Source organism: Microcaecilia unicolor, chromosome 1 (genome assembly GCF_901765095.1).
Source record: "Microcaecilia unicolor chromosome 1, aMicUni1.1, whole genome shotgun sequence".
Classification (NCBI taxonomy): Eukaryota; Metazoa; Chordata; class Amphibia; order Gymnophiona; family Siphonopidae; genus Microcaecilia; species Microcaecilia unicolor.
In genome coordinates this window covers 671,764,397-671,791,207 of record NC_044031.1, presented here as the reverse complement: position 1 = coordinate 671,791,207, position 26,811 = coordinate 671,764,397, and the positions used below count along the sequence as shown (strand labels likewise).

Sequence of the window (26,811 nt, the reverse complement as noted above, 5' to 3'; positions counted from 1 at the left end):
GAGGACTCGGAGGTAGCCAACAGGAGCGCGCAAGGCACCCCCCCCAGCAGGTAAACATGCACCGGGGGGGGGGGGGGGGGGGGCATCGGCGATCTGCCCCGGGTGTCAGCAAGCCTGGGAACGCCGCGTGTCATCGAAAATGGCTACACGTGTCAGTGCTGACACGTGTGTCATAGGTTCGCCATCAAGGGTTTAGCCCATCAATCTTTTCCTTAAAAAGTAAAGCAAAGCCCTGTGCAGACAAAATGGAGGAAATCTCCAAACTTTATCCTCTCCCATTAACTCTTCCACTATCTGAAGCAATTTCACCACAGTTGCCCTGTAAAAATGTGTATGGTCCTTACACTTTCCTAGACAAATCAGCAGATTTATATTTTCCACTGTCTTTCTAAGTGACGCCCTGTCTCTTCAAAACCTGTATTCAATGGTGAAACCATCCAACATCGAATTAATTTTTTTAATTTTTAGAAGTGCCCCCTAGGGTACCCGGTTGGTGTCCTGGCATGTCAGGGGGACTAGTGCACTACAAATGCTGGCTCCTCCCACGACTAAATGCCTTGGATTTCGCCGGGTTTGAGATGGCCGGCATTTTTTCCCATTATCGCTGAAAAACAAAACCGGCGATCTCAAACCCGGCAAACTCTGGCATTTGGCCAGGCTAAACCGTATTATTGAAAAAAAGATGGCCGGCCATCTTTTTCGAAAATATGGTTCCGGCCAGCTGTTGCGCCATCACCAAAATAGATCGCAGGCGACCTATTTTGCCGGCGACGTTCGATTATGCCCCTCCATATCTTCTCATAGCTACACAATCACATCCTGGGACCACACAATATTTCATGTAAATCAAATTTCAAAGTCTTCCTGAACAAAAAACCCAATACCCATTTCCCTCTTATTCCTTCTTAGTACGTACCAAAAACTAAATCCTACGAGAAAACTTGTGCTAATTACACTGTATTACGCTCACATCCAAATCTCAGTAAGGCAAAATATATTCAGCCCTGATCCACCATGAGACCTTGCACTTGAATTGACCTGGCCTCCACAAACTAAATATTAATCAGACCTAATTTGAATTAGTCCAACCTCCCATTTCCATCTATATATGATTTTAATACTGGTAAAAGAACTGACCTCCTCACCCTCTAATACCATCAGACCTCCTCCACCCCCCATTCTTCCCTCTCACATCCCCCACAACACCATATCTACCCTTGCCCATATAACATAGAATATTAACATCACACCACCCACCATATCTACTCAAACATATAATTGCAAACTCATCCAACCAAACTCACAATAAAAATCCCAATTCTAACCACCAGAATCCAACCATCTCAAACCATACTACAACACTTTTCACAACCCATATGAAAAAGAACAAAAAAATACCATAAATCCCAGACCCAACCAACCTAACCTAACCTTATCCATTATAATAATATCCTCCACAATCACATCATAACACACAAATTTCAACATTACTCCCACCCAAATCCAAAATACTAAATACCAGAGTCTAACAACTTCAGGACCAGCTCCAAAACACAAAAGCCCCAGAGTCTAACAACTTCAGTATATACTTAGATGTATGTGAAGGGGTAACCTTCTTTTAGAGTTGTGCACATTTCCTCAACCCAGGTAAACATTTAAACTGCTGGCCTGGAAGTGAAGAAAGCAGTAGGTGGGACTAAACATGGGCTACCTAAGCTTAGCAGAAAAGGAAACCACAAATCCATTAAACAGAAGGCTACCTGGCACTCTTCCTCCTCACAAGCCTAAAGACTCAGCTATTATAAGGTTTATAATATTTATCCTTTAGTACAACCTATCCTTTTTAATCTCAAGGACTACTACAACATGATATGGTCTGATGCAAGAAAGATGTAGTGTAAAGAGTATGACAACTACAACACAGTATGAAAGTGAAGACACAAAGATGTCGTCCTTGCGAGCATGTGATCAAAGAAGATCTTCTCTACAATGTGACTCAGGGACCAGTTTTTACAAGCTTAAGAAGTAGGCATCATCGATACATTTAATGGGATAAAGCCACTAAAATACAGCTGACAGTATACTAACAGCATAAGGCTAGAAAACAATATTGGTGGTTACTGGCATGGTTCCAAGGGGCATCATGATCACTGTTCCCTCTAAGTTGAGTAGGAGTATTGCAGCCAGTAGGGGGTAATGCTTCAATATTATTTTCAGTTGCTATGGACAGGCAGGTTCCCTGGAGTCCTGCAGAGCTTGCTTGTCCCCCACAATTGAAAATGTGATAATGAAACAGCACCCTCCACTGGTAGGAGGATTCCCGGTCAACTTAGAAGGAACAGTGATCATGATGTACACTGTCGATCTCAGAAGCTATGTTTTATAATGGAGGACTATGACCCTTATAATGCACTTTGAAGTATGAAAACACCTTAGTCCACTTCCAGGACTACAGATGCAAAATGTCACGACATATGCTGAGTGCCAGAAGTGCTAGAATTCATCAAGAAGAGAACAGTTGCCATACTGTATCTATAAAGGTGAGTGGAACTAAAGCACCAATATGTTCAGAGGGGAGTTGAAGCCATGATATGCACTGTAAACTTGGGAACCATGTGTTTTCAGGGGACCTCAGGCATTCTATGCTCTGGATCTTGGAGACATGCATGGGGAATTGTGACATGGAAGTACTGTATGGTGACAAAAATCATGCTAGCCAAAAACTGGTTTTGACAAACATTTTCAAGGAGCACATTAAACACAGTCCCCCCGATATTCAGCTGGTGATGGTCAGCATTTTTTTTAAAAGCTTGCCTTCGCCAGCTAAATTAGCCCCCAATATTCAGTGCTGGGCCATGTCCAGGCACCAGCACTGAATATTGGGGGCTAAATGTGGGTGGGCTGGATGCCAGAGCTTATTCAGGCGCTGGCTGACTATCGAGCTAGGACCTGTAATTTTTTTTTTTTTACATTTGAGCCCCTCCAAGTGCTTTCTGGGGCCCCCAAAGAAAGTCACCTCCCACCAGCCCGCAGACAACAATAAGACCCAATGTCCCCCCAACCCCCAGCTGTTCAGGTAGGCCCCCTCCGGCCTATCTGTATTCCTGGTGGTCCAGTGGTGGTCGCTGGAGGCAGAAGCGCAGCCCCCTCACTCCTGTCCCTTGCGGTGCCCTTCTAAAATGGCTGCTGCAACCTCTCGCAGCAGCTCACGGTACTTCGTGTAGTACTGTGAGCTGCCACAAGAGGTCGCAGCAGCAATTTTGGAAGGGCACTGCAAGGGGCAGGAGCGAGAGGGCTGCGCTCCTGACCCTAATGACCACTGCTGGACTACCACAGAAACAGGTATGCCCGGGGGCTCCAGCCTACTTAAATTACTTTGAAAATGAGCCTCGGTATGACTTCAGGGACATGGCAGTATTTATTACTTAATCCAAAAAGGCTCAAAAACATCCACTCCTTACACAAAAATACAACAAAATGGTGGACTCAGACTTTCACCACCAGAATGCTAGATAGGAGGAAAAGGCCTCAGATGTTATCAGATCTATTCGCCCTGTACATTCACATCAGGTCAAACAAAAGATCCAATTGGTAACTATTATAATCATTGACCAAAACCCGCTTCCTATCTAACCATTCCAAATCAAAATTTTAAACTTTTAAATTCTTCATATTTTTAACATTTTCAGTATCATTCAATATCATATTTTTTGCATTTTTCAATATTTTTCATAAAAAATGAACTGGCAATTGGCAAACTCTATAGAAAGACAACTTATCTGTGACCCACTACATCCCACAGTAGTGTCACAGATAAGTGCCATTCTATAGAGTTTGCCAACTTCCAGTTCATTTTTTATGAAAAATATTGAAAAATGCAAAAAAATATGATATTGAATGTTATTGAAAATGGAAAAATACAAAGAATTAAAAAAAATAAAATTTGATATGGAATGGTTAGGTAGGAGGGGTTTTTTGGTCAATGATTACAATAGTTACCAATTGGATCTTTTGTTTGACCCAGTGTGAATGTACAGGGCGAATAGATCCAGTAACATCTGAGACCTTATCCTCCTATCCAGCATTCTTAGTGGTGAAAGTCTGGTCCACCTTTTTGTTGTATTTTAACATTTATTACTTTCCAGATTATGCAGTTGTCATGATGTGAGAAGATGGATTGGTCCCCTGATGTAACATAGTAGATGACGGCAGAAAAAGACCTGCATGGTCCATCCAGTCTGCCCAACAAGATAAACTCATATGTGCAACTTTTTGTGTATACCTTACCTTGATTTGTATCTGTCATTTTCAGGGCACAGACCGTATAAGTCTGCCCAGCACTATCCCTGCCTCCCAACCCCTGGCTCTGGGACAGACCGTAGAAGTCTGCCCAGCAATATCCTCGCCTCCCAACCACCAGCCCAGCCTCCCACCACCGGCTCTGCCATCTAATCTCAGCTAAGCTTCTGAGGATCCATTCCCTCGGAACAGGATTCCTTTATGTTTATCCCATGCATGTTTGAATTCTGTTACCGTTTTCCTCTCCACCAACTCCCGTGGGTGAGCATTCCAAGCATCCACCACTCTCTCCGTGAAAAAATACTTCCTGACACTTTTCTTGAGTCTGCCCCCCTTCAATCTCGTATCGTGCCCTCTAGTTCTACCGCCTTCCCATCTCCGGAAAAGGTTAGTTTGCGGATTAATAACTTTCAGATATTTGAACGTCTGTATCATATCACCCCTGTTTCTCCTTTCCTCCAGGGTATACATGTTCAGGTCAGCAAGTCTCTCCTCATACGTCTTGTAACGCAAATCCTGTACCATTCTCGTAGCTTTTCTTTGCACCGCTTCAATTCTTTTTACATCCTTAGCAAGATACGGCCTCCAGAACTGAACACAATACTCCAGGTGGGGCCTCACCAACGACTTACACAGGGGCATTAAAACCTGTTTTCTTCTGCTGGTCACTCCCCTCTTTATACAGCCTAACAACCTTCTACTTACGGCCACCGCCTTGCCACACTGTTTTGTTGCCTTCAGATCCTCAGATACTATCACCCCAAGATCCCTCTCCCCATCGGTACCTAGCAGACTCTCCCCGCCTAACACATACGTCTCCCATGGATTTCTACTCCCTAAGTGCATCACTTTGCATTTCTTCGCATTGAATTTTAATTGCCAAACCTTAGACCATTCTTCTAGCTTCCGCAGATCCTTTTTCATGTTTTCTACTCCCTCCCGGGTGTCCACTCTGTTACAAATTTTAGTATCATCCGCAAAAGGCAAACTTTACCTTCTAAACCTTCAGCAATGTCACTCACAAATATATTGAACAGAATCGGTCCCAGCACCGATCCCTGAGGCACTCCACTACTCACCTTTCCCTCCTCCGAGCGAATTCCATTTACTACCACCCTCTGGCGTCTGTCCGTCAACCAGTCCCTAATCCAGTTCACCACTTCGGGTCCTATCTTCAGCCCGTCCAGTTTGTTCAAGAGCCTCCTGTGGGGAACCGTGTCAAAAGCCTTGCTGAAATCTAGGTAGATTACGTCTATATCACAACCCTGATTTAATTCTCCAGTCACCCAGTCAAAGAATTCAATGAGATTCATTTGGCACAATTTCCCTTTGGTAAAACCATGTTGTCTTGGATCTTGCAACTTATTGGCTTCCAGGAAATTCACTATCCTTTCCTTCAGCATCGCTTCCATGACTTTTCCAGTAATCGAAGTGAGGCTTACCGGCCTGTAGTTTCCAGCTTCTTCCCTATCACCACTTTTGTGAAGAGGGACCACATCCGCCATTCTCCAATCCCACGGAACCTCTCCCGTTTCCAATGATGTAATTTGTAAAATGTAAGTTTAAAATACTTGATGCATTAGAGCAGCCCAATGAAAAACGGTTCAGAAGAAATGGTCCAGACAGCATGAAAGAAACCCAAGAGCACGGGAACGTCCAAAAATTCCAAGCACAAAGCTCTGAAATGGACAAACCAGAGGAAAAGTATGAATCCTAATCAGTTAAAGGAGTACTCAGGTACACTGAGGGGCAACAGCAGAGCCTTGGGCATCTCAATAAGTAAAATGTGCAGGTCTTGGGTGTCCCAAGAGGTAAGAGCACAAGATCCCTGGAGGTTATGAGCACAGCACAAGACTTTACTTTTCTAGTGATATACAAATTTGTAACTCACTGAGTAACACAATGTCCAGTAGAATAGGAATGCAGGCTTCAGTGTTTGACAACAACACAAATCAACCAATCTGTTAGCAGAAGAACAGCTGGCTCTGTCACTGGGAAGGGACTGCAGCTAGTTACAGCCCCAGTATGCGTCAAGCCTGGAGGAAAGCATACTAGAACACTACATTTAAGAGGGCCAAGACCACATCAGAAAATGTGTCTCCAAGCACTGATGAGAAACTATGTTTAGGGCTGACCATCAAGTCCAAGAGAGGTGAGAGACAGCCTACTCTTCTGAATGGAATTTTGCTCTCCAGATGACAAGACCTTTGAGTTCCCATTATCAGTAGAAACGTCATCCTACTCATGGGATCCAACTTTTCAAAATTATTGTGGATGCTAAACCCTATAGAAATCACCTCTCGATGGACACAAAAAGTCTGTTCAATACTGGGGGTGCTCAAGCACACACAGCACTAAGAGAGCTGGCCGTATACTCCTGCTGCAGTCTGTACCAATGAGAAGAAATGAGACATCTATTGTCTACTGGAGAAGTCCAAGAAAGAGGAAAGCAATTCCGGAAAGAGAAGAATCATTCCTCGATAAAGCTTTTAGAGTTTTAAACAACAGTCGGATCTGGGAAACAGTGTTCCTGAAGGAGGCATCAGTCACAACTCAGTGAGCAAGACTATAGAAGAGGACATCCTTGGTATGTAGTGTCATTTCCTTATTATTCCAGTGTTACTAGAGAGCAGTATGATACAAAAAAAAAAATCATATCCCCCTTAGGGGCAAGCCAATTGCAGACTCCTGGCTAAGACCTGGAAAGATGACAGCTCCCTTGAAGAAACAGAAAATGACAGCAGATAAAAACCATATGACCTATCCATTCTGCTCATCTACACCAACTCTACAATCCCTTCCTCTGTTTCAAACACCTATATACTTGACCCATGCATTACTGAATTCAGATACTGTCCTAACACTGGGAGTCCGTTTCATGCATCCACTACAATTTCTGTAAAAAAAACCAAAACAGTATTTCTTTAGATTATTCCACAGTTTACCTTCTTTTACACTCATTCTATGACATCTCATTCCACAGTTTCCTTTCAACTGAAAGAGGCCTGCCTCCTGTACATTAATACACTGAAGGTATTTAAATGCCTCTCATATATCCCCTCTCATCTTTCTGTCAAAATATACAGATCTTTAAGTCTGTACCGTACACTTTATGAGAAAGACAACTGATCATGTTAGTATATGTCCTTTGGGCAGACTCCATCCTGTTGATTGCTTCATGTCCCCAATCACAGGATTCCATAAAAATCTAGAACTCTAGTTTTACACTTCAAACGTTTTCACTGGCCCTACCAATAGCACATGAGCAGCAATAAAGGGCTCAAGCTAATGGGAACCTTTTAGATCTGTACCAGGACAGCAACCTAAATTTCACAGGCAACTGTCCTAAGGAGATAAATGTTGAGGGATGACAAAAAATGTATAAGAAAGTAGTCCCTATTTGCTATAAATGTTATAAACAGCAAAACAATAAAAAAGGGGTAAAACACGTAATCACTTCTAAATACATCATATCATGTGTTTTACTCCTTTGAGGGCAGTATAGTAGCCATTTGCTACCTTAATTCATGTGCTGCTGTGCCTTGGGTCTAGCCTTTACTTAATTAGTCATGTCCACACATGCTGTGGCCCAGCCTCAGTGTTTAAGTTGAACTGATAACAGTAGGTCAAAGAGCACACAAGTTTGTGTATACAAGCTAAACTCATTTTTCAAAGAAGCTCTACTTCCTCTTCGACCAAAATTAATGGCAGCTCCCTACTCTGTTTTATTTCTCAGTACCATCTTTCAAATAATTAGACCATCAAAATAGATGTGGTATCACATATCTGAGACTGCTAAGTTTATCTATGATCGTATTAGTTCTCTATGGTAGTGGAAGCTGCATTTTTTATTCTTTAGGAAATGCAAATCTCTTTTAACTACTGCTGTAAGGTAAAACAATTTTTGAACTGATAACTAGACAGTGCACAAAACCACCCTGTTTCTTAGACTAAATTGCCATCTTAAATTTTAAAACCAATGTAAACCCACAGGATACATGGAGCAAAGAACTGTATACAGCCTGTTTCCAAGATATATAATCAGATCTATCAGGTGTGCTCTGAATTGATGAGGACAGTCACTGCACAGATAAGGGCAGGAAAAATAATGCTTTTCAAAGTTAATGCTCATCTAGTGAGCTTAGAGGATATGTTTTAGTAGGCCAGTCTTACAGTATCTAGTATCCCTAATTCAAACATTTTTTTTTAACACTTGCAAATTTTACACCAGAAAAACAAGAGTAAATTAAAAATTTGTTAAGGTAAACTACTAAGACAACTCACAGGTGAAATCAATGACTCTCTACTGGAGCAGAAGGTCATATCTATAAAAAAATGAATAGGCTTTCATCTTAACATATTTTCTGGGTCACTGAAAAGGATGGATTCTAAGCAAAGAGTTCAAATAGAGGAGCTCTGTTGTATGTTACACACCTGAGACTTTTATTGCAGTTAGAAGCACTATTAAAAGTTTAACTACAATCCTTAACAAACACATACAAATACTAGCAAGGAAGCACAGGTTGCTGTGACAATAAGCATGCTTCTTTTATTATCTTTAAAGTGCAAGAGAAATGGGGTGGCAATGTTCCTCTCTATTTACAACTTTTAACTGCATTTCATGGCACAGATTCCCAGTGATATATCTCTTTATATAGCATAATTCCTTAGCAAGTGTGACAACTGCCCTCACCTCATTGCACAGTTACTACACATGTGATGCTCTGAATAATGAATGAAAGCATAATGTGGTTCCTTTCTGCTTTTGATTGAGACAATTTCCCAGTATCCTCTCTGAATTTGTGCATCATTAAAGCATAATCAGGTTCACTCTATATTCAGTGCTACACTGAACTTAGCTACAACACTGGATTTCTCAGCTATGTTAAAAATTAAAATTTTCAATTTGTAAAAATAAGGAATGATAAACAATATAGTTATACACAATACCTTTGAAGTATGTTTCCAATCATTTTATTCAATGAGACCCCCTTATAGGAATTGTTGGCCATGCCAAGAAATGATCTAACTGACTGCTGCTACAAAGTGACTGCAGAATGAAATATACTTCTAAACTTTTCTGAAATGAGGAGAAATAACAATAGAAGCATTTCACAAAATAATGATGGAGTGCTAAAACTGTAAGGGTGGAGGTGCTCCAGGGTCAAAACAGTAGGGGGGTGGAGAAACCACAGTGCTGACAGGGATAAGGGTGGAAATGCCCCACACAGTGCAGGCAGAAATGATAAAGAACTTAAAAAGTAAGAATAATGATGATGATGGAGAGCTAGAAGAGCAAAAGTGAAGATGATGGAGACCTTAAAGACCCAGTATTTTGGATGACCCCATAGCTAACTTAGATGGCCCTTCCACAGCACAACACTCCACGCCCCCCCCCTGCGATATTAAAAAAATTATATATTTTTTCACCTACTCCACCTCAACATCTCTCCTCATCTGCGGTGTCCTGGCATTTGCCCACCCATCGCTGAACCCCATCCCTCCCTGGTATATCTTACAGGTGTCCCCTGCGCCTGCAGTGATTCAATTATTGCTGCTTGGGCCAGCCCTGCAGGCAGCAATAACTGAATCACTGCAGGTGCTGGGGACGCCTGTAAGGTACACCATGGAGGGATGGGATTCAGCGATGGGTGGGCAAATGCCGGGACGCCTGGGAGGAGAGATGTTGATGTGGGGTGCTGCCACCGGGTGGGCCTGAGCTAAGAATAGGTGGGCCTGTGCCCACCCAAACTCAGCAGTAGCTACGCCACTGTTTAGAAACTTCATTGCATGCTCCCTAGTCCTAGTATTTTTGGAAAGAGTAAACAAGCGATTCGTGTCTATCCTTTCCACTCCACTCAGTATTTTACAGATCTTTATCATATCTCTCCCTCAAATGTCTCCAAGCTGAAAAGACCTAGCCACTTTAGCCATTCCTCATAGGAAAGGCGTCCCATCCCCTTTATCATTTTTGTAGCCTTCTCTGTACCTTTTCTAATTCCACTATATCTTTTTTGATGTGGTGACCAGAATTGTACACAGTATTTGAGATACGGTCCCTCCCTGGAGCGATACAAAGGCATTATAACATTCTCATTTTTGTTTTCCATTCCTTTCCTAATAATTCCTAACATTCTATTTCCTTTCTTAGCCGCCACTGCACACTGAGCAGAGGGTTTCAACATATCATCAATGATGACACCTAGATCCTTTTCCTAAGTGGTGACTCCTAATGTGGAACCTTGAATCACGTATAGATTGGGTTCCTCTTTCCCACATACATCACTTTGCACTTGCTCACATTAAATGTCATCTGCCATTTGGATGCCCAGTCGTGAGGTCCTCTTGCAATTTTTCACAATCCTCTTGTGATTTGACAACTTTGAGTCATCATCTCTAGATCAGTTATAAATATGTTAAAAAGCAGCGGTCCCCACACAGACCCCAACGAACCTCATTATCTATTTATTAAACTTTTGTCAATGTACTTAATGTTCTCAAATGTATTAGGGAGGTTTTTTCAGCTGATGAGGTAACTTATCTGTTAAAACCTGAGAGTCAAAATAAAAACTCCAGGTTGGTTCCCGAGTCTTTTTCCTTCCTTAGTTTTTTGTAAGAATTAGTTTGATTCATCAACTTAGTGCAGGTGAAACAATTTATAATGTTCAATGTTTTGTTTTTGATGGAATTTTCATAATTGCTTGGTGGTTTATTGGTTCCATCAGCTCCTTATTGTTGGTATTTGTAGAACCCCACTATCTACTCTTCTCTATTGAGAATACTGACCATTTAACCATTTCTATCTTTTAACCAGTTTTTAATCCACAGTAGGATATTACCCTCCTATTCCATGACTTTCTAGTTTCCTCAGGAGTCTTTCATGAGGTACTCTGTCAAATGCCTTTTGAAAATCCAGATACACAATATTGACTGGCTCACCTTTACCCACATCTTTATTCACCAAAGAAATTTAGTAGACTGGTGAGGCAAGATTTCCCTTGACTAAATCCATGTTGACTTTGTCTCATTAATCTAGGCTTCAGAGCAGTGTTGCCAGGTGGGCGGTTTTACCGCCCAATTGGGCGGTTTTCCGCGACCCGCCGCGGGAAATTTTTGCCCGCGGCGGGTTGCGGTTTTTTGGGCTGGTTTTTGTGCTTCGGGCGGTTTTTTCGGCCGCGGGGGGGCGGGGTTAGTGACGTTTTTGGGTGGGGTTAATGACGTTTTGGGCGGGGTTAGTGACGTGGGAGGCGGGGCCGATGACGTGGGAGGCGGGGCCGATGACGGGGAGGCGGGGCCGATGACGTAAGAGGCGGGGCCGATGACGGGGAGGCGGGGCCGGTGACGTGGGAGGCGGGGCCGGTGACGGCGGGGGCGGGGTTTATGACGGCGGGGGCGGGGGTGATGACGCGGGGGTGGGGGTGTCAGGGGCGGGGTTTGTGTTTGGGCGGTTTTTGGGCTGTTTTTTGGGCTCCAGTGGGCTGGAAAAAAATTTTCCACCTGGCAACCCTGCTTCAGAGAGCATTTTCCATCTCACAGATAGGCTGCAGAGAATACCTTCTCCTGCTTCCACCCACCCTACCCCTCTACCCACCCACCCCTAGAGTGACATGTCTTATATAACCTCCCTATCAACCCACTCATTACTTTACCTCACCCATTTCTATTCTTCTATCACCTTCTCCCACTACTCCAACCAGAGTTACACCTAATCACACTGACCACCCTTCAACATCTTCTGTCCTTCTGTGACTGTTCTCTTGTGCTTGACTGCTTAAATATTTTAAATTTAAATGCTTTACTTTTTGTCTATTAGATTGTAAGCTCTTTGAGCAGGGACTGTCTTTCTTCTGTGTTTGTACAGCGCTGCGTACACTTTGTAGCGCTCTAGAAATGTTAAATAGTAGTAGTAGTAGTAGTAGGCTTATGTATATGCTCTGTAATTTTGTTCTTTATAATTGTCTCTACCATTTTGCCTGGCACCAACATCAGGCTCACCCGTCTATGATTTCCTAGATCACCTCTGGGACCCTTAAAAAAAAAAAATAGTGTTACATTGGCCATCCTCCAATCTTCCATGCTTTATTTCAAAGATAAATTACATATTACTAACAATAGCTCTGCAAGCTCATTTTTTCAATTCTATCAGTACTCTGGGATGTATACAATCCATTCCAGGAGATTTGCTACTCTTCAGTTTGTCAAATTACCCCATTACATCTTCCAGGTTTACAGAGATTTGTTTCAGTTTCTCTGACTCATCAACATTGAATGCACTGGTATCTCTCCCACATCTTCCTCGTTAAAGACTAGAGCAAAGAATTAATTTAATTTCTTCGCTATGGCCTTGAGTGCCCCTTTTAGCCCTCAGTCATCTAGCGGTCCAGCTGATTCTTTTGCCGGCTTCATGTTTCTACTATACCTAAAAAAGTTTTTACTATGTGCTTTTGCCTCCAACTCAATCTTCTTTTCCAAATCTCTCTTTGCCTTCCTTATCAGCCTTCATTGGAGTTTGCTTCAGACATCTACTAGTCTTTCTGTAAAGAAAACACTTATTATGCACATTACTCAAGCTACTTCCTTTCATCCTCATTTCATGAACCCCTTTTTCCACTGAAAGAAGCCTGTTTTCTGTGTATTTACACTTTTGGATGTATTTAAATCAGGGCTTTTTTTGAGGAGGTACTTGGGGGTACTGAGTACCGGCACCTTTTTCATTATCTGCTAAAATTGACCCATGGACCCCAAGTTTTAATGAAAGAGCTCAGGCTCTACATACCAGTTCTGCCTTGTCATAGATTCTGTGACTGGTTGCAGGGGGGCCAGGCTATTGTGGGGTGGGTCCCTTAGTGACCACCCCGTTCTTGAAGGGTGGCCTGGCGTTACGTACCAGCACCTTTTTTGCTAGAAAAAAACGCACTGATTTAAATTGTCTGTATCATACCTCCTTTTTATTTCAGAATACACATGTTCAGCTATTTAAGTCTGTCTCCATGCTTTTATGATGAATACCACTGACCATTTTAGTAGCTGACCTCTGGGTGACTCCATCCAGTTTATATCATAAGTAGCACAAACTATTTGCCTAAAAACTTAAAGATGAAAAAGTCTGAGGATGAACAATAGTGTTAACTGTAACTGAATAAAGTTTCATAAACTGTTTTGTCTATGTATTCATACAATTATACCATCTGTCACATGACTACTTAGGTAATTAGTCAGAAGCGCACTCTGAGAACAAAAAGCCTGAACATATTATTTTAAGGACTGCTCACCTGAAAAGCTGTCAGATCAAGAACTGCAAAGCTGTTGAGGAAACGAAGACTGTGTAGTGCGACTTGGATAGTGTTCTGTGCATAACTCTCTTTTGGGCTTGATATATTGAGATCAAAGGTGGTGCCATGGAATAGAATACAGTACAGCATATGCAAGACTCCCACTAGATCAGAAGACTGAAGCACTCCTGTGAGGCCTGAGGGATCCTGACGGGGACTCTCAAATATATTCCAAGACCTGTCAAGGAAAACAGCAAACTGGGTAAACAAACTTACTTGAAAATTTGACAGATCCCCTCCCCTAAACTGCCATGTCAATATGTAAACAGAAGATAAACTGAGTCCAGATATGAAAGTGAACCTTTGTGACACATCCACTCCAAGTTATTTTGTTTATATAGTGTTTATAGGTTGTGATACCTTTTAAAAAGCCAGCAAGAAGATGGTAGAGTACAGGAACTTTAAAGATCTCCCAACTCAAATCAGACATCTGAAGCAACTGCCTACGAGGATATGAAACTTGTACTACATAATTATTTTGTTGGGCCTTTAAAAAGTGTCACAAGATACACTGGTTGCAGTTTTCTCCAGGACCAATACAGGATCTGAAAATATATTTTATGACACAGTCACATCCTAAATTTATTTATTTATTTGGCAAACACTTGTATTCCGCAGATCCAGGGTAAACGTTTTCTCAGCAGATAACAAAATCAATATAAAGCTAATAAATATATACAAAACAGAAACAAGATAAAATCATGACAGCAAAAGACATAAATGGATAATCATTCAACTCCACAATATGTGTCCTTTGTAAACTGGATGCATCATATATATAAACAAATGACATAATTTCAACACAGACCTTGCTAAATCACATATACACTGGGTTATATTTACAAATATATCAAGTTAGAAATATGTTGCATATCTTTCAGAATTTCTCAATCCTCATCCTCCCCCCCCCAAATGAAAATAATCTTGCTGAATTTGCCTTTTGCATGGTTATTCAGGGAAACAGAAAGAATGAAGAACTCTCATTAACAGCACTGTTTATATTATCCTTTTAGAAAACTGATGCTACCTTCATAATTCATGTTGGTGCAGTGGGCAAAAAATGGATAGGTAAATATCCAGACAAAACAGACAAGAAAAACAAGGATGGCCAAAATAAACATAGGTTTAGTATTTAACTGCGTTAAGGAAGAAAGTCTGATAATTTTCAATTATAATCTAAATGATTCATTGGAAAAGGTGCTTATTGTTCTTAATGTGCCAAAAGGCACACAAAGCATCTATTCTGCGATATCTGGAGTTTGTGTAATTTATATACTGGAATATCACCTGAGCCACAACATATATCTTATTTTTGCAGCATAAGTAAAAGCACTGCAGAGCACATACTTCTAGAAATTCAGTCATATATGTGGTGCAAGAATTATATATAATAGACATAATTGTTACAGTACTATCCAATATGCTGGTATCTATATGTTACAACAATGGGCTGATATCAATTATCTGAAAGGTTGTTTCTTCTAATGCTTTTTCCTATTTTTATATGTTTTACTAATAAAATTCTAATGCTTTTTTTCAATTTCTGTGATACAAAATTGACACCACAAAATCTGGAACAGTTAGAGAGAAGAGAATCGTTCACAGATCTTTGATGTAGGGCCAATACTTTTAAGTTCAAGTTTATTAGAGACTTTCCATCCCGCCTATCAAACAAGTGAGGTACCACACTTAAATCTAGGCGCCGCTTATAGAATACGCTTAGACGGAAATTCTTGCCGCTTGGATTTTTCAGGCGCTATATATCTCTATGCACTGTACTCCTATGTTTTATTCACTTTGATTGAGGAAAGTATAGTCCAATCCTTTTATTTTTATTACACAGCTTTTATTCCTTTGCAGTTTTGAAAAATGCAGACACATTTCAAGGTTTCCATTTTGTGTGCTCTCTGCGTTTATTGTACAATCAATTACAATTGTGCTACTTTTTATTGTATCTTTCCCAAAATAGATGGTGTTGTGTTTATATTTGTTTCTAAACAGTACAACATAGTAACGTGGAGGGGCATAATCGAACGTTGCCGGCCAAATAGATCGCCGGCGATCTATGTTGGCGGCAGCACTACAGCTGGCCAGAACCGTATTATCGAAAAAGACGGCTGGCCATCTTTTTTTTCGATAATACGGTTTAGCCCGGCCAAATGCCGTGGAGTTCGCCGGGTTTGAGATGGCCGGGTTTGTTTTTCAGCGATAATGGAAAGTTATGTCGGCCATCTCAAACCCCGGCCAAATTCAAGCATTTGGCCGTGGGAGGAGCCAGCATTTTTAGTGCACTGGCCCCCCTGACATGCCAGGACACCAACCAGCCACCCTAGGGGTCACTGCGGTGGACTTCAGGAAAAGCTCCCACCATGTGCATAGTTCCCTTACTTTGGGAGCTGAGCCCCCTAAACCCACTACCCACAAATGTACTGCACCCACTAAAATTGCTCCAGGGACCTGCATACAGCCTCTAGGACTTATTGCTGCTGTATAACTTTGGCACACCAGTTCACACCTGAAGACTAATCTCTCTGAAAAAGTCCTTTCTTGAAATAAGCACGTTTACTCACAGTTAACTGCAGATCAGAGGTTGTGCCCCACTGGCAAAGAGTCCCCTGGTACTAAGATTAGCAGTAGGTCAGAGCTGGCACAATGGTGTACAATGCCCTCTTTCAGCACCATTCAAGGTAAGAACTACCTTCTCTAACGTGGGTAACACAGGAAAGGGAACTAAAACTGGCTTACAAAAATGGCCACTACCGCATGGACTACAACAGGAAACAAAACAGGGCACACTCTGACCCAGTTAGCAGGGGGGAAAAGCACCATGGGAGTAGAGCCCAGTAACCTACACCCACCACAATGCATTGCTAATGTGAGTCTCTGCAGGGCACCTAACAGAAAAGGTGTCACACTCACCCCAGAGCCACATCGCAACCAGGGAAAGGCTGTCGGAGGATACAACACATTCTGCTGTCAAGGAGGTGGGTACGGCATTTGAGGCTGGCATACAGGCTGGAAAAAAGGTTTTTAGTTTTATTTTTTTTAGTTTGGAAGGAGATTGGTGACCACTGGGGGAGTATGGGGAGGTCATCCCCATTTCCTCCAGTGGTCATCTGGTCAGTTTGGGCACCTTTTTGAGGCTTGGTCGTGAAAATAAAAGGACCAAGTAAAGCCGGCGAAATACTGCTTAACGCCGCTTTTTTTTTCCATTATTGGCAAAAGCCGGCCATGTGGTAGCCACGCCCATGTCCCGCCTTCGCTAATCTACCGACACGCCCCCTTAAACTTTCGCCAGCGAAGCGACGGGAAAGCGGCGATGCTGTCAAAAATGCCGCTTTCGATTATACCGATTTCGCCGCTTTTAAGAAATCGCCAGCCATTTCCCGATTTATGTCGGAAGATGGCCGGCGATCACTTTCGATTATAAGCTGGATAGTAACATAGTAGATGACGGCAGAAAAAGACCTTCACGGTCCATCCAGTCTGCCCAAGAAATGTGCCACTTTTTTGTGTATACCTTACCTTGATTTGTACCTGTCTTTTCAGGGCACCGACCGTACAAGTCTGCCCAGCACTATGCCCGCCTCCCACCATCGGCTCTGGCACAGACCGTATAAGTCTGCCCAGCACTATCCCCGCCTCCCAACCACCAGCCCCGCCTCCCACTACCGGCTCTGTTATCCAATCTCGGCTAAGCTCCTGAGAATCCATATCTTCTGAACAGGATTCCTTTATGTTTATCCCACGCATTTTTGAATTCCGTTACCGTTTTCATCTCCACCACCTCCTGCGGGAGGGCATTCCAAGCATCCACCACTCTCTCTGTGAAAAAATACTTCCTGACATTTTTCTTGAGTCTGCCCCCATTCAATCTCATTTCATGTCCTCTCGTTCTACCGCCTTCGTATCTCCGGAAAAGGTTCGTTTGTGGATTAATACCTTTCAAATATTTGAACGTCTGTATCATATCACCCCTGTTTCTCCTTTCCTCCAGGGTATACATGTTCAGGTCAGCAAGTCTCTCCTCATACGTCTTGTAATGCAAATCCCATACCATTCTCGTAGCTTTTCTTTGCACCGCTTCAATTCTTTTTACATCCTTAACAAGATACGGCCTCCAAAACTGAACACAATACTTCAGATGGGGCCTCACCAACGACTTATACAGGGGCATCAACAATCCCTTTCTTCTGCTGGTCACACCTCTCTCTATACAGCCCAACAACCTTCTAGATACAGCCACCGCCTTGTCACACTGTTTCGTCGCCTTCAAATCCTCAGTTACTATCACCCCAAGATCCCTCTCCCCGTCTGTACCTATCAGACTCTCGCCGCCTAACACATACGTCTCCCGTGGATTTCTATTCCCTAAGTGCATCACTTTGCATTTCTTCGCATTGAATTTTAATTGCCAAACCTTAGACCATTCTTCTAGCTTCTTCAGATCCTTTTTCATGTTTTCCACTCCCTCCCGGGTTTCCACTCTGTTACAGATCTTAGTATCATCCACAAATATGCAAACTTTACCTTCTAACCCTTCGGCAAGGTCACTCACAAATATATTGAACAGAATCGGCCCCAGCACCAACCCTTGAGGTACTCCACTACTCACCTTTCCCTCCTCTGAGTGGACTCCATTTACCACCACCCTCTGGCACCGGTCTGTCAACCAGTTCCTAATCCAGTTCACCACTTCGGGTCCTATCTTCAGCCCATCCAGTTTATTTAAAAGCCTTCTGTGGGGAACCGTGTCAAAAGCTTTGCTGAAATCTAAGTAGATTACGTCCATAGCTCGTCCCTGTAATTCTCCTGTCACCCAATCAAAGAACTCAATGAGATTTGTTTGGCATGATTTCCCTTTGGTAAAACCATGTTGTCTTGGATCTTGTAACTTATTGGCTTCCAGGAAATTCACTATCCTTTCCTTCAGCATCGCTTCCATTACTTTTCCAATAACCGAAGTGAGGCTTACCGGCATGTAGTTTCCAGCTTCTTCCCTATCACCACTTTTGTGAAGAGGGACCACCTCCGCCGTTCTCCAATCCCTCGGAACCTCTCCCGTCTCCAAGGATTTATTAAACAAATCTTTAAGAGGACCCGCCAGAACCTCTCTGAGCTCCCTCAATATCCTGGGGTGTATCCCGTCCGGTCCCATGGCTTTGTCCACCTTTAGCTTTACAAGTTGTTCATACACACTCTCTTCTGTAAATGATGCTGTATCCGCTCCATTTTCATTTGTACTTTTTCCAGTCCATCGCGGTCCTGCTCCAGGATTTTCTTCTGTGAAAACAGAACAAAAGTATCTATTTAGCAAATTTGCTTTTTCTTCATCACTATCTACATAGCGGTTCACAGTATCTTTTAGTCTTACAATTCCCTTTTTAGTCATTCTCCTTTCACTAATATACCTGAAGAAATTTTTGTCACCCCTCCTTACATTTCTAGCCATTTGTTCTTCCGCTTTCGCCAGACGTCTCTCTCTCTTGGCTTCTTTCAGTTTCATCCGGTATTCCTCCCCGTGTTCCTGTTCATGAGTTTTTGTGTATTTCTGGAACGCCAATTCTTTAGCCTTTATTTTCTCAGCCACTTGTCTGGAGAACCATATCAGTTTCCTTTTTCTCTTGCTTTTATTTACTTTCCTTACATAAAGGTTTGTGGCCTTATTTACAGCTTCTTTCAGCCTTGACCACTGTCCTTCCACTTCTTGTACTTCCTCCCAGCCCATCATCTCCTTCCTCAGGTATTCCCCCATTTTACTAAAGTCAGCATGCTTGAAATCCAGGACTTGAGTTTTGAGCGGCCGCCCTCCACTACAGCCGTCATATCAAACCAAACCGTTTGATGGTCACTGTTGCCCAGGTGGGCACCCACTCAGACATTTGACACGCTATCCCCATTTGTGAGCACCAGATCCAGCGTCGCTCCCTCCCTCGTGGATTCCGTCACCATTTGTCTGAGCAAAACACTTTGGAAAGCATCCACGATCTCTCTACTTCTCTCCGATTCCGCAGACGGAACCTTCCAATCTACATCCGGCAGATTGAAATCTCCCAGCAACAGCACCTCTCTCTTCTTTCCTAACTTTTGAATATCCGCAATCAGATCCCTATCTAGTTCCTCCAGTTGTGTCGGGGGTCTGTAGACAACACCCACGTGGACTGAGGTTCTATCATCTCTTTTTAAGGTGATCCATATCGCTTCTTCTTTTCCCCAGGCCCCTGTCATTTCAGTCGCTGTGATATCATTTCTCACATACAGAGCTACTCCTCCACCTTTTCGACCCTCTCTATCCTTCTTAAATAGATTATAACCTGGTATGTTTGCATCCCATTCATGGGAACCATTTAGCCACGTCTCTGTGATTGCAACAACATCTAAGTCTGTCTCCACTATCAGGGCTTGAAGGTCATGAACTTTATTGCTTAGACTGTAAGCATTTGTGGTCATCACATTCCATCTACATTTCCTGGTATGTGTTTCAACATTAGTGATTTGGGGGTGTCTTAACCCTTTGGGTACCTTCCTATCTTTTTGTTCCACCTTCATTCCTTTTTCTTCTGCATCCATTCTATTTTCAGGAATATCACAGTGCTGTAATGGCGCAAAAGAATTCTGTAGGGGCAACACTTGTGAGGGCGGATGCTTGTGTGTCACATAACGAAGTCTGCCTGAGCCTACTGTGAACCATCTAGTTTTTGGTGGTTTTATCCTTTGAGGCAGTGGTGTGAATTTGGTTTGATTCTGTGCAGTATGATTTTGTGGAGTCTTTGAAGCTGCTTTAAGTGCATCTAATTCCTCCTTTAGTTTACTGAGCTCCTGTTTTAAACTAGCGAGCTGATGACATATAGGGCAAGCCTTTAGTGCCCAGATGATTGGCCTTGAAACTAAAGCACCGCAATTATTACAGAGAATAAGAGTCATCCTGATTTATTGGGTATGAATAGGTATGCTATGATGGGGTTAATAGTATGCAAGATTTACTTTACTCTTCAGCCACACAGGCAGAGAGATTTGTATTTGGGTGGAGTTAATTTATGATAAGTAGTGTATTTAGGAAATCTGTTTAGGAAGTGGAAGTCTTGGGTTGAGTGGGATGAGGGGCAGGGTGGGGGTGTTAAAATATAAAACGTGTGGAATGTGTTTGCTGTAAAACCTATCTCTAGAACTGTATTAAGCTACTTATCTACACAGCTGGTTGGGATACGGGGAAGACAAGGCTACAAAATGCACCATAAATGACCAAAAGCACAGTTTTAGAGCAGGAATATCCAGGAAGAAAGCCAGCACAAGTCTTATCTGAGTGAGTTTCCTCGAGGCAGGAGACAAGTGAGGACCTCGAAGTTGCCCAGCTCTCAACAGAAACTAGCCCCTCCTAATCGTTTTAGATTGTCTGCAGAAAACCAGGTGGGATGGGGATGGGGATGGGGAGGGGGAGAGTTCAGCACAATTATAGTCAAGGAAAGAGAGTTCTAATACTATCTGGCAGTTTTGAAATCTGAAATCTAGTTTTTTTCAGATTTTCAGATATCAATAAAGCAAGAGATTTATTTTTTTTATTTTATTTATTTGTAACATTTATATCCCACATTATCCCAGTTCAATGTGGCTTACAATAAACAGTATAGGATACATAACAAAGAATAATGCATAAGAAAGTAGTTTGATGTAAGAATTCAATTTTACAATACAGTATCATAAACATACTGGGATAGCTATGGATGTTTAACATTTAGAAAATCTATTATGAATGTGAAATTGTACCTGAAGCAAAGAGAAAGTAAATGGTAGATAGAGTAATAATCTATAACAACCTATTCCCAAGGACTATCGTATCTGGTGAATCAGACCTCCAATGCTAAAGTGTATTTATATATCAAAATGACCTCAATACCTCCACCCCTGGTCTAACACCAATTGGTGAAACAGAACCTTTATATAAAGGATACCAGGGATTCTGTGGGGTTATTTCTTATCATAGGTCATAATTTTAATTAAAGTTAAAATACTCAATTTATTACTTAATCAAAAAACTTATTTGTTTGCATTGGCTGACCTGAATCAGCACATACTCTTACATCTTGCATTCAAGTATCTTAATCACAATGTGTACACGGAGTCTCTTTATCTCTATACCTTCAATTTTTGTTATTCCTATCTATCCACCTTTTCCTTCTGTCTCATGAAAGGTTACACTTAACTGAATTGTGTTTAATCTTCTCCAGCCGGCTGGTGCCTGTTCATGAGCCCTTGAAGTTTGTGGTAGTGCTTTCTCCGATATGCAGATCCTTCGTCGCTCCGTTCTTACTTGTCTTACATTGTGTATTTCATCTTAATTTTCCAACTCTGTTGACAAGAACGTCTTGTTTCGCGATAATAATCGCTGCTTCAGGAACTTCTTTACTTGTATTTTTTACTTTCAATTCTGATGTTATCGTGCACAAAATGGCCGCGGTTTTTTATATATGACGCCCATAGAGTCCTCCTCCAATCCCTTTGTTTCATTCATTTAAAGGGACCGCTAGTAGAATGCCTTCCATTCTACGTTCTTATTTAGTCCTCTGGGCATAGTTGTTTTAAACTGATAAATCAGCCGTTGTTCCCGCTGCCAAAGTTGTTGTTTAATATCCCCCCCTCTCTTACCCTTACTGATCACTTCCAACACAATAAATTGCATTTGCTCAAAGAATGACCCTTCTCTGCACAGTGCTGTGCCATAGGTGCTTCTAATTTCTTATGCACTATTCCATGTTTATGTTCTATTATACGTGTTTTAAATTTTCTTGAAGTGTGTCCTATATAGATCTTACTACATGGACATCTGCTTGCGTATACTACATTCTCTGTCTCACAAGTAGCTTGGCCTCTCACTGTAATCATTTGTTGTCCATGTTCCCATTCTAGAATCGATCCTTCTAAAATATTTGGACAAATACTACATCTATCACATTTCTTTTGGATGCCTGTAATTGTCTGTCCTTTGTCCATACGTCTGATCTACAAAGAGTATCTTGCAGATTCGTGTTCCTCTTGTATGAAACCATCAATCTTTTGTCTTTAAATTCACTCTGTGTTTGCAGTATACCCCAATGTTTTTTTAATATTTTTGTTATCTTATCTGATTCTTTTGTATATTTCAAAATACAATTAATTTGTGGCTCTTCTGTCTTTTTTCTAGGTTGTAATAACCATTCTCTGTCATTAAACCTTGCTCTTTTTTGAGCCCGTTTTATTTCCTTGTTGGGGTAACCTCTTTCTTGAAATTTACTCTTCAATATTTCTGATTTTTCCACATATTTCTGAGTGGAATCACATATTCTTCTATATCGTATGAATTGCGAAAAAGGTAAACTCCCTATCAGATGTTTAGGATGCATACTGTCATATGCCAAAAGAGAGTTGCTATCCGTTGGTTTTGTATACAGATCTGTGTGTAGCTCTTGCCCTTCTTTTTGAATCCATATATCTAAAAAATTAATATGGACCTTGTCCAAGTTGTAATCAAACTTGATTGTTGGATGACAGCAATTCAGTTTCTCTACAAACTGTGAAAGTTCTTGTTCTGTACCTTCCCATAGGGCAAAAACATCGTCTATGTAACGACCCCAATATATAATTTTCTGCCATTCGGGGGCGGTATAGACATATTTTTGCTCATAACGTGCCATAAACAAGTTAGCTATTGAGGGAGCACACGTGGCTCCCATTGCTATTCCCGCTACTTGCAAATATAGCTGGTCATCAAACAAAAAGAAATTGTTTTTCAATGCCAAGCTTATGAGCCCTTGTAAAAATGTTGTAGGGACTGTCCATGGTCTCACCCGTGTGTTTAGGGCTTGTTCTGTCACTTCTAGTGCTTCATTTTGAGGTATCGAAGTATATAATGCTCTCACATCTAAAGTGACTAATTTTGTTGAATGTGAGATCTTGACGTTAGCTATCTGTTTCAAAAAATGCATCGAATCTTTTATGTACGATGGTATTTCCACCATAAGTGGACGTAAGAATGTGTCTACATACTGGCAGATACGTTCAGATAGAGAATTTCTAGCTGACACTATTGGCCTGCCTGGAGGTTTGCTAAGGTTTTTATGGATTTTGGGCACTGTATACAGGATGGGGGTCCTAGCTTGCATATGGCATAGAAATTTATTTTCTTTTTTCGTTAGGAACCCTTGTATCAGGGCTACCTTTGTGTATCTCTGAAGAGTAGTAAGTATATCCAATGTGGGATCTTCAGTTAGTAACTTATAAGTATGCTGATCTGACAGCTGGTGCATTATTTCTGCCATATAGTCTTCTTTAGTTTGTATAACTATGGCCCCTCCCTTGTCAGCTCTTCGAATTACTATTGATGAATTTTTCCCTAGTTGTTGAAGGGCTTGATTTTGCTCTTTTGTTAAATTGTAATTCATCCTTTTCGTTGTTGTTTCTATTATTTCTACATCTTTCAACACAGCCTGTTTAAAAATGTTAATTGCCGGATCTATCGGCCCTGGAGGAATCCAAGTACTTTTATTGACGCAATTTGAATATGCAATTTTTTCCCCTTGATCTTTAAAAAATTTTTTCAGTTGTAGCACTCTTATAAACCTCTCGAAATCTATCCTAAACTGTAGGGGATGATGTTTTCTAGTAGGCACAAAAGATAATCCCTTACTAAGAACTGCTTCTTCTTCCTTTGTCAATTGATGCCCGGACAGATTCACTATAGTGAATCGTCCCGTCGTCTGTTCCTGGTACTGGGTCCTCTGTAAATTTGTGTTCCTCTCCCTCTCGTTCTTCTTATATTTCTGTGCCCCTCTCTTGTTCTGTATCCTCTTCCATAAATCTGCCCTATCATTTTCGGCCCCCCTTGTACTTCTTCTTCACCACTTGATGAATCTGTTGACAAGGCAAAGCCTACTTTTCTTTGTTTTGTCTCTCCTAGTTCTTCTTGCTTAGGTCTTTGCCAGTTATATACGTATCCTTCTGTATAATCTCTCTGATCCCTTTGTATTTTTTTGCATTTAGCTATTTTCAATTCTTTTGTAAACTTATCTAGTTTTCTGTCAAAATCTTCTTTAGTTGTTTCAAACTCAGTCAATGTTGTCAATTGTGACACTCGTTCTTCTAATCGGGGTTTTTCTTCCACCAACTTCTTTTGGATTGTCTGAATTAACAATACCATAAGGTCTAAAGAGCAACGGATAGCAACTCTCTTTTGGCATATGACAGTATGCATCCTAAACATCTGATAGGGAGTTTACCTTTTTCGCAATTCATACGATATAGAAGAATATGTGATTCCACTCAGAAATATGTGGAAAAATCAGAAATATTGAAGAGTAAATTTCAAGAAAGAGGTTACCCCAACAAGGAAATAAAACGGGCTCAAAAAAGAGCAAGGTTTAATGACAGAGAATGGTTATTACAACCTAGAAAAAAGACAGAAGAGCCACAAATTAATTGTATTTTGAAATATACAAAAGAATCAGATAAGATAACAAAAATATTAAAAAAACATTGGGGTATACTGCAAACACAGAGTGAATTTAAAGACAAAAGATTGATGGTTTCATACAAGAGGAACACGAATCTGCAAGATACTCTTTGTAGATCAGACGTATGGACAAAAGGACAGACAATTACAGGCATCCAAAAGAAATGTGATAGATGTAGTATTTGTCCAAATATTTTAGAAGGATCGATTCTAGAATGGGAACATGGACAACAAATGATTACAGTGAGAGGCCAAGCTACTTGTGAGACAGAGAATGTAGTATACGCAAGCAGATGTCCATGTAGTAAGATCTATATAGGACACACTTCAAGAAAATTTAAAACACGTATAATAGAACATAAACATGGAATAGTGCATAAGAAATTAGAAGCACCTATGGCACAGCACTGTGCAGAGAAGGGTCATTCTTTTGAGCAAATGCAATTTATTGTGTTGGAAGTGATCAGTAAGGGTAAGAGAGGGGGGGATATTAAACAACAACTTTGGCAGCGGGAACAACGGCTGATTTATCAGTTTAAAACAACTATGCCCAGAGGACTAAATAAGAACGTAGAATGGAAGGCATTCTACTAGCGGTCCCTTTAAATGAATGAAACAAAGGGATTGGAGGAGGACTCTATGGGCGTCATATATAAAAAACCGCGGCCATTTTGTGCACGATAACATCAGAATTGAAAGTAAAAAATACAAGTAAAGAAGTTCCTGAAGCAGCGATTATTATCGCGAAACAAGACGTTCTTGTCAACAGAGTTGGAAAATTAAGATGAAATACACAATGTAAGACAAGTAAGAACGGAGCGACGAAGGATCTGCATATCGGAGAAAGCACTACCACAAACTTCAAGGGCTCATGAACAGGCACCAGCCGGCTGGAGAAGATTAAACACAATTCAGTTAAGTGTAACCTTTCATGAGACAGAAGGAAAAGGTGGATAGATAGGAATAACAAAAATTGAAGGTATAGAGATAAAGAGACTCCGTGTACACATTGTGATTAAGATACTTGAATGCAAGATGTAAGAGTATGTGCTGATTCAGGTCAGCCAATGCAAACAAATAAGTTTTTTGATTAAGTAATAAATTGAGTATTTTAACTTTAATTAAAATTATGACCTATGATAAGAAATAACCCCACAGAATCCCTGGTATCCTTTATATAAAGGTTCTGTTTCACCAATTGGTGTTAGACCAGGGGTGGAGGTATTGAGGTCATTTTGATATATAAATACACTTTAGCATTGGAGGTCTGATTCACCAGATACGATAGTCCTTGGGAATAGGTTGTTATAGATTATAGTAAACCAAGGTACCCAATTATAGGAAAAATAGAGAGATAGAGATAGAGTAATAACCAATTCAGGTAATAATTAATTGTTTGAGATATGGTTGTTCTTTGTGAGGGTTTGTTTGAATAGGAATGATTTGAGGATTTTGTGGAATCTAGTATATTCCTGTATATTTCTCATTTTGGGTAGTAAGGAGTTCCACCATTTGGTTCCTAGGTAAGTGAAGTCTGCAGAGTTGACAGTTTTGTATATCATTTTTTTTGCAATTGGGAGGTATAGTCTGAGATAGTTTCTTGCCTCATATTTAGTGTTTCTTTGAGGTAAATTTATTAATGCTACCATATAGTATTTGAAAGATAAAGGTACATAATTTGAAGGTGATTCTCGCTTT

General features: G+C 41.1%; 1 protein-coding gene across 1 annotated transcript in view; it reads right to left on the bottom strand.

Annotated features, from left to right (window-relative positions):
• Positions 1–26,811, bottom strand: part of SCAPER (S-phase cyclin A associated protein in the ER) — a 960,370-nt gene that overhangs the window by 180,944 nt on the left and 752,615 nt on the right. The window contains 1 exon segment of the mRNA XM_030187331.1: positions 13,572–13,809. Within this exon segment, the coding sequence (XP_030043191.1) occupies positions 13,572–13,809 (238 nt within the window).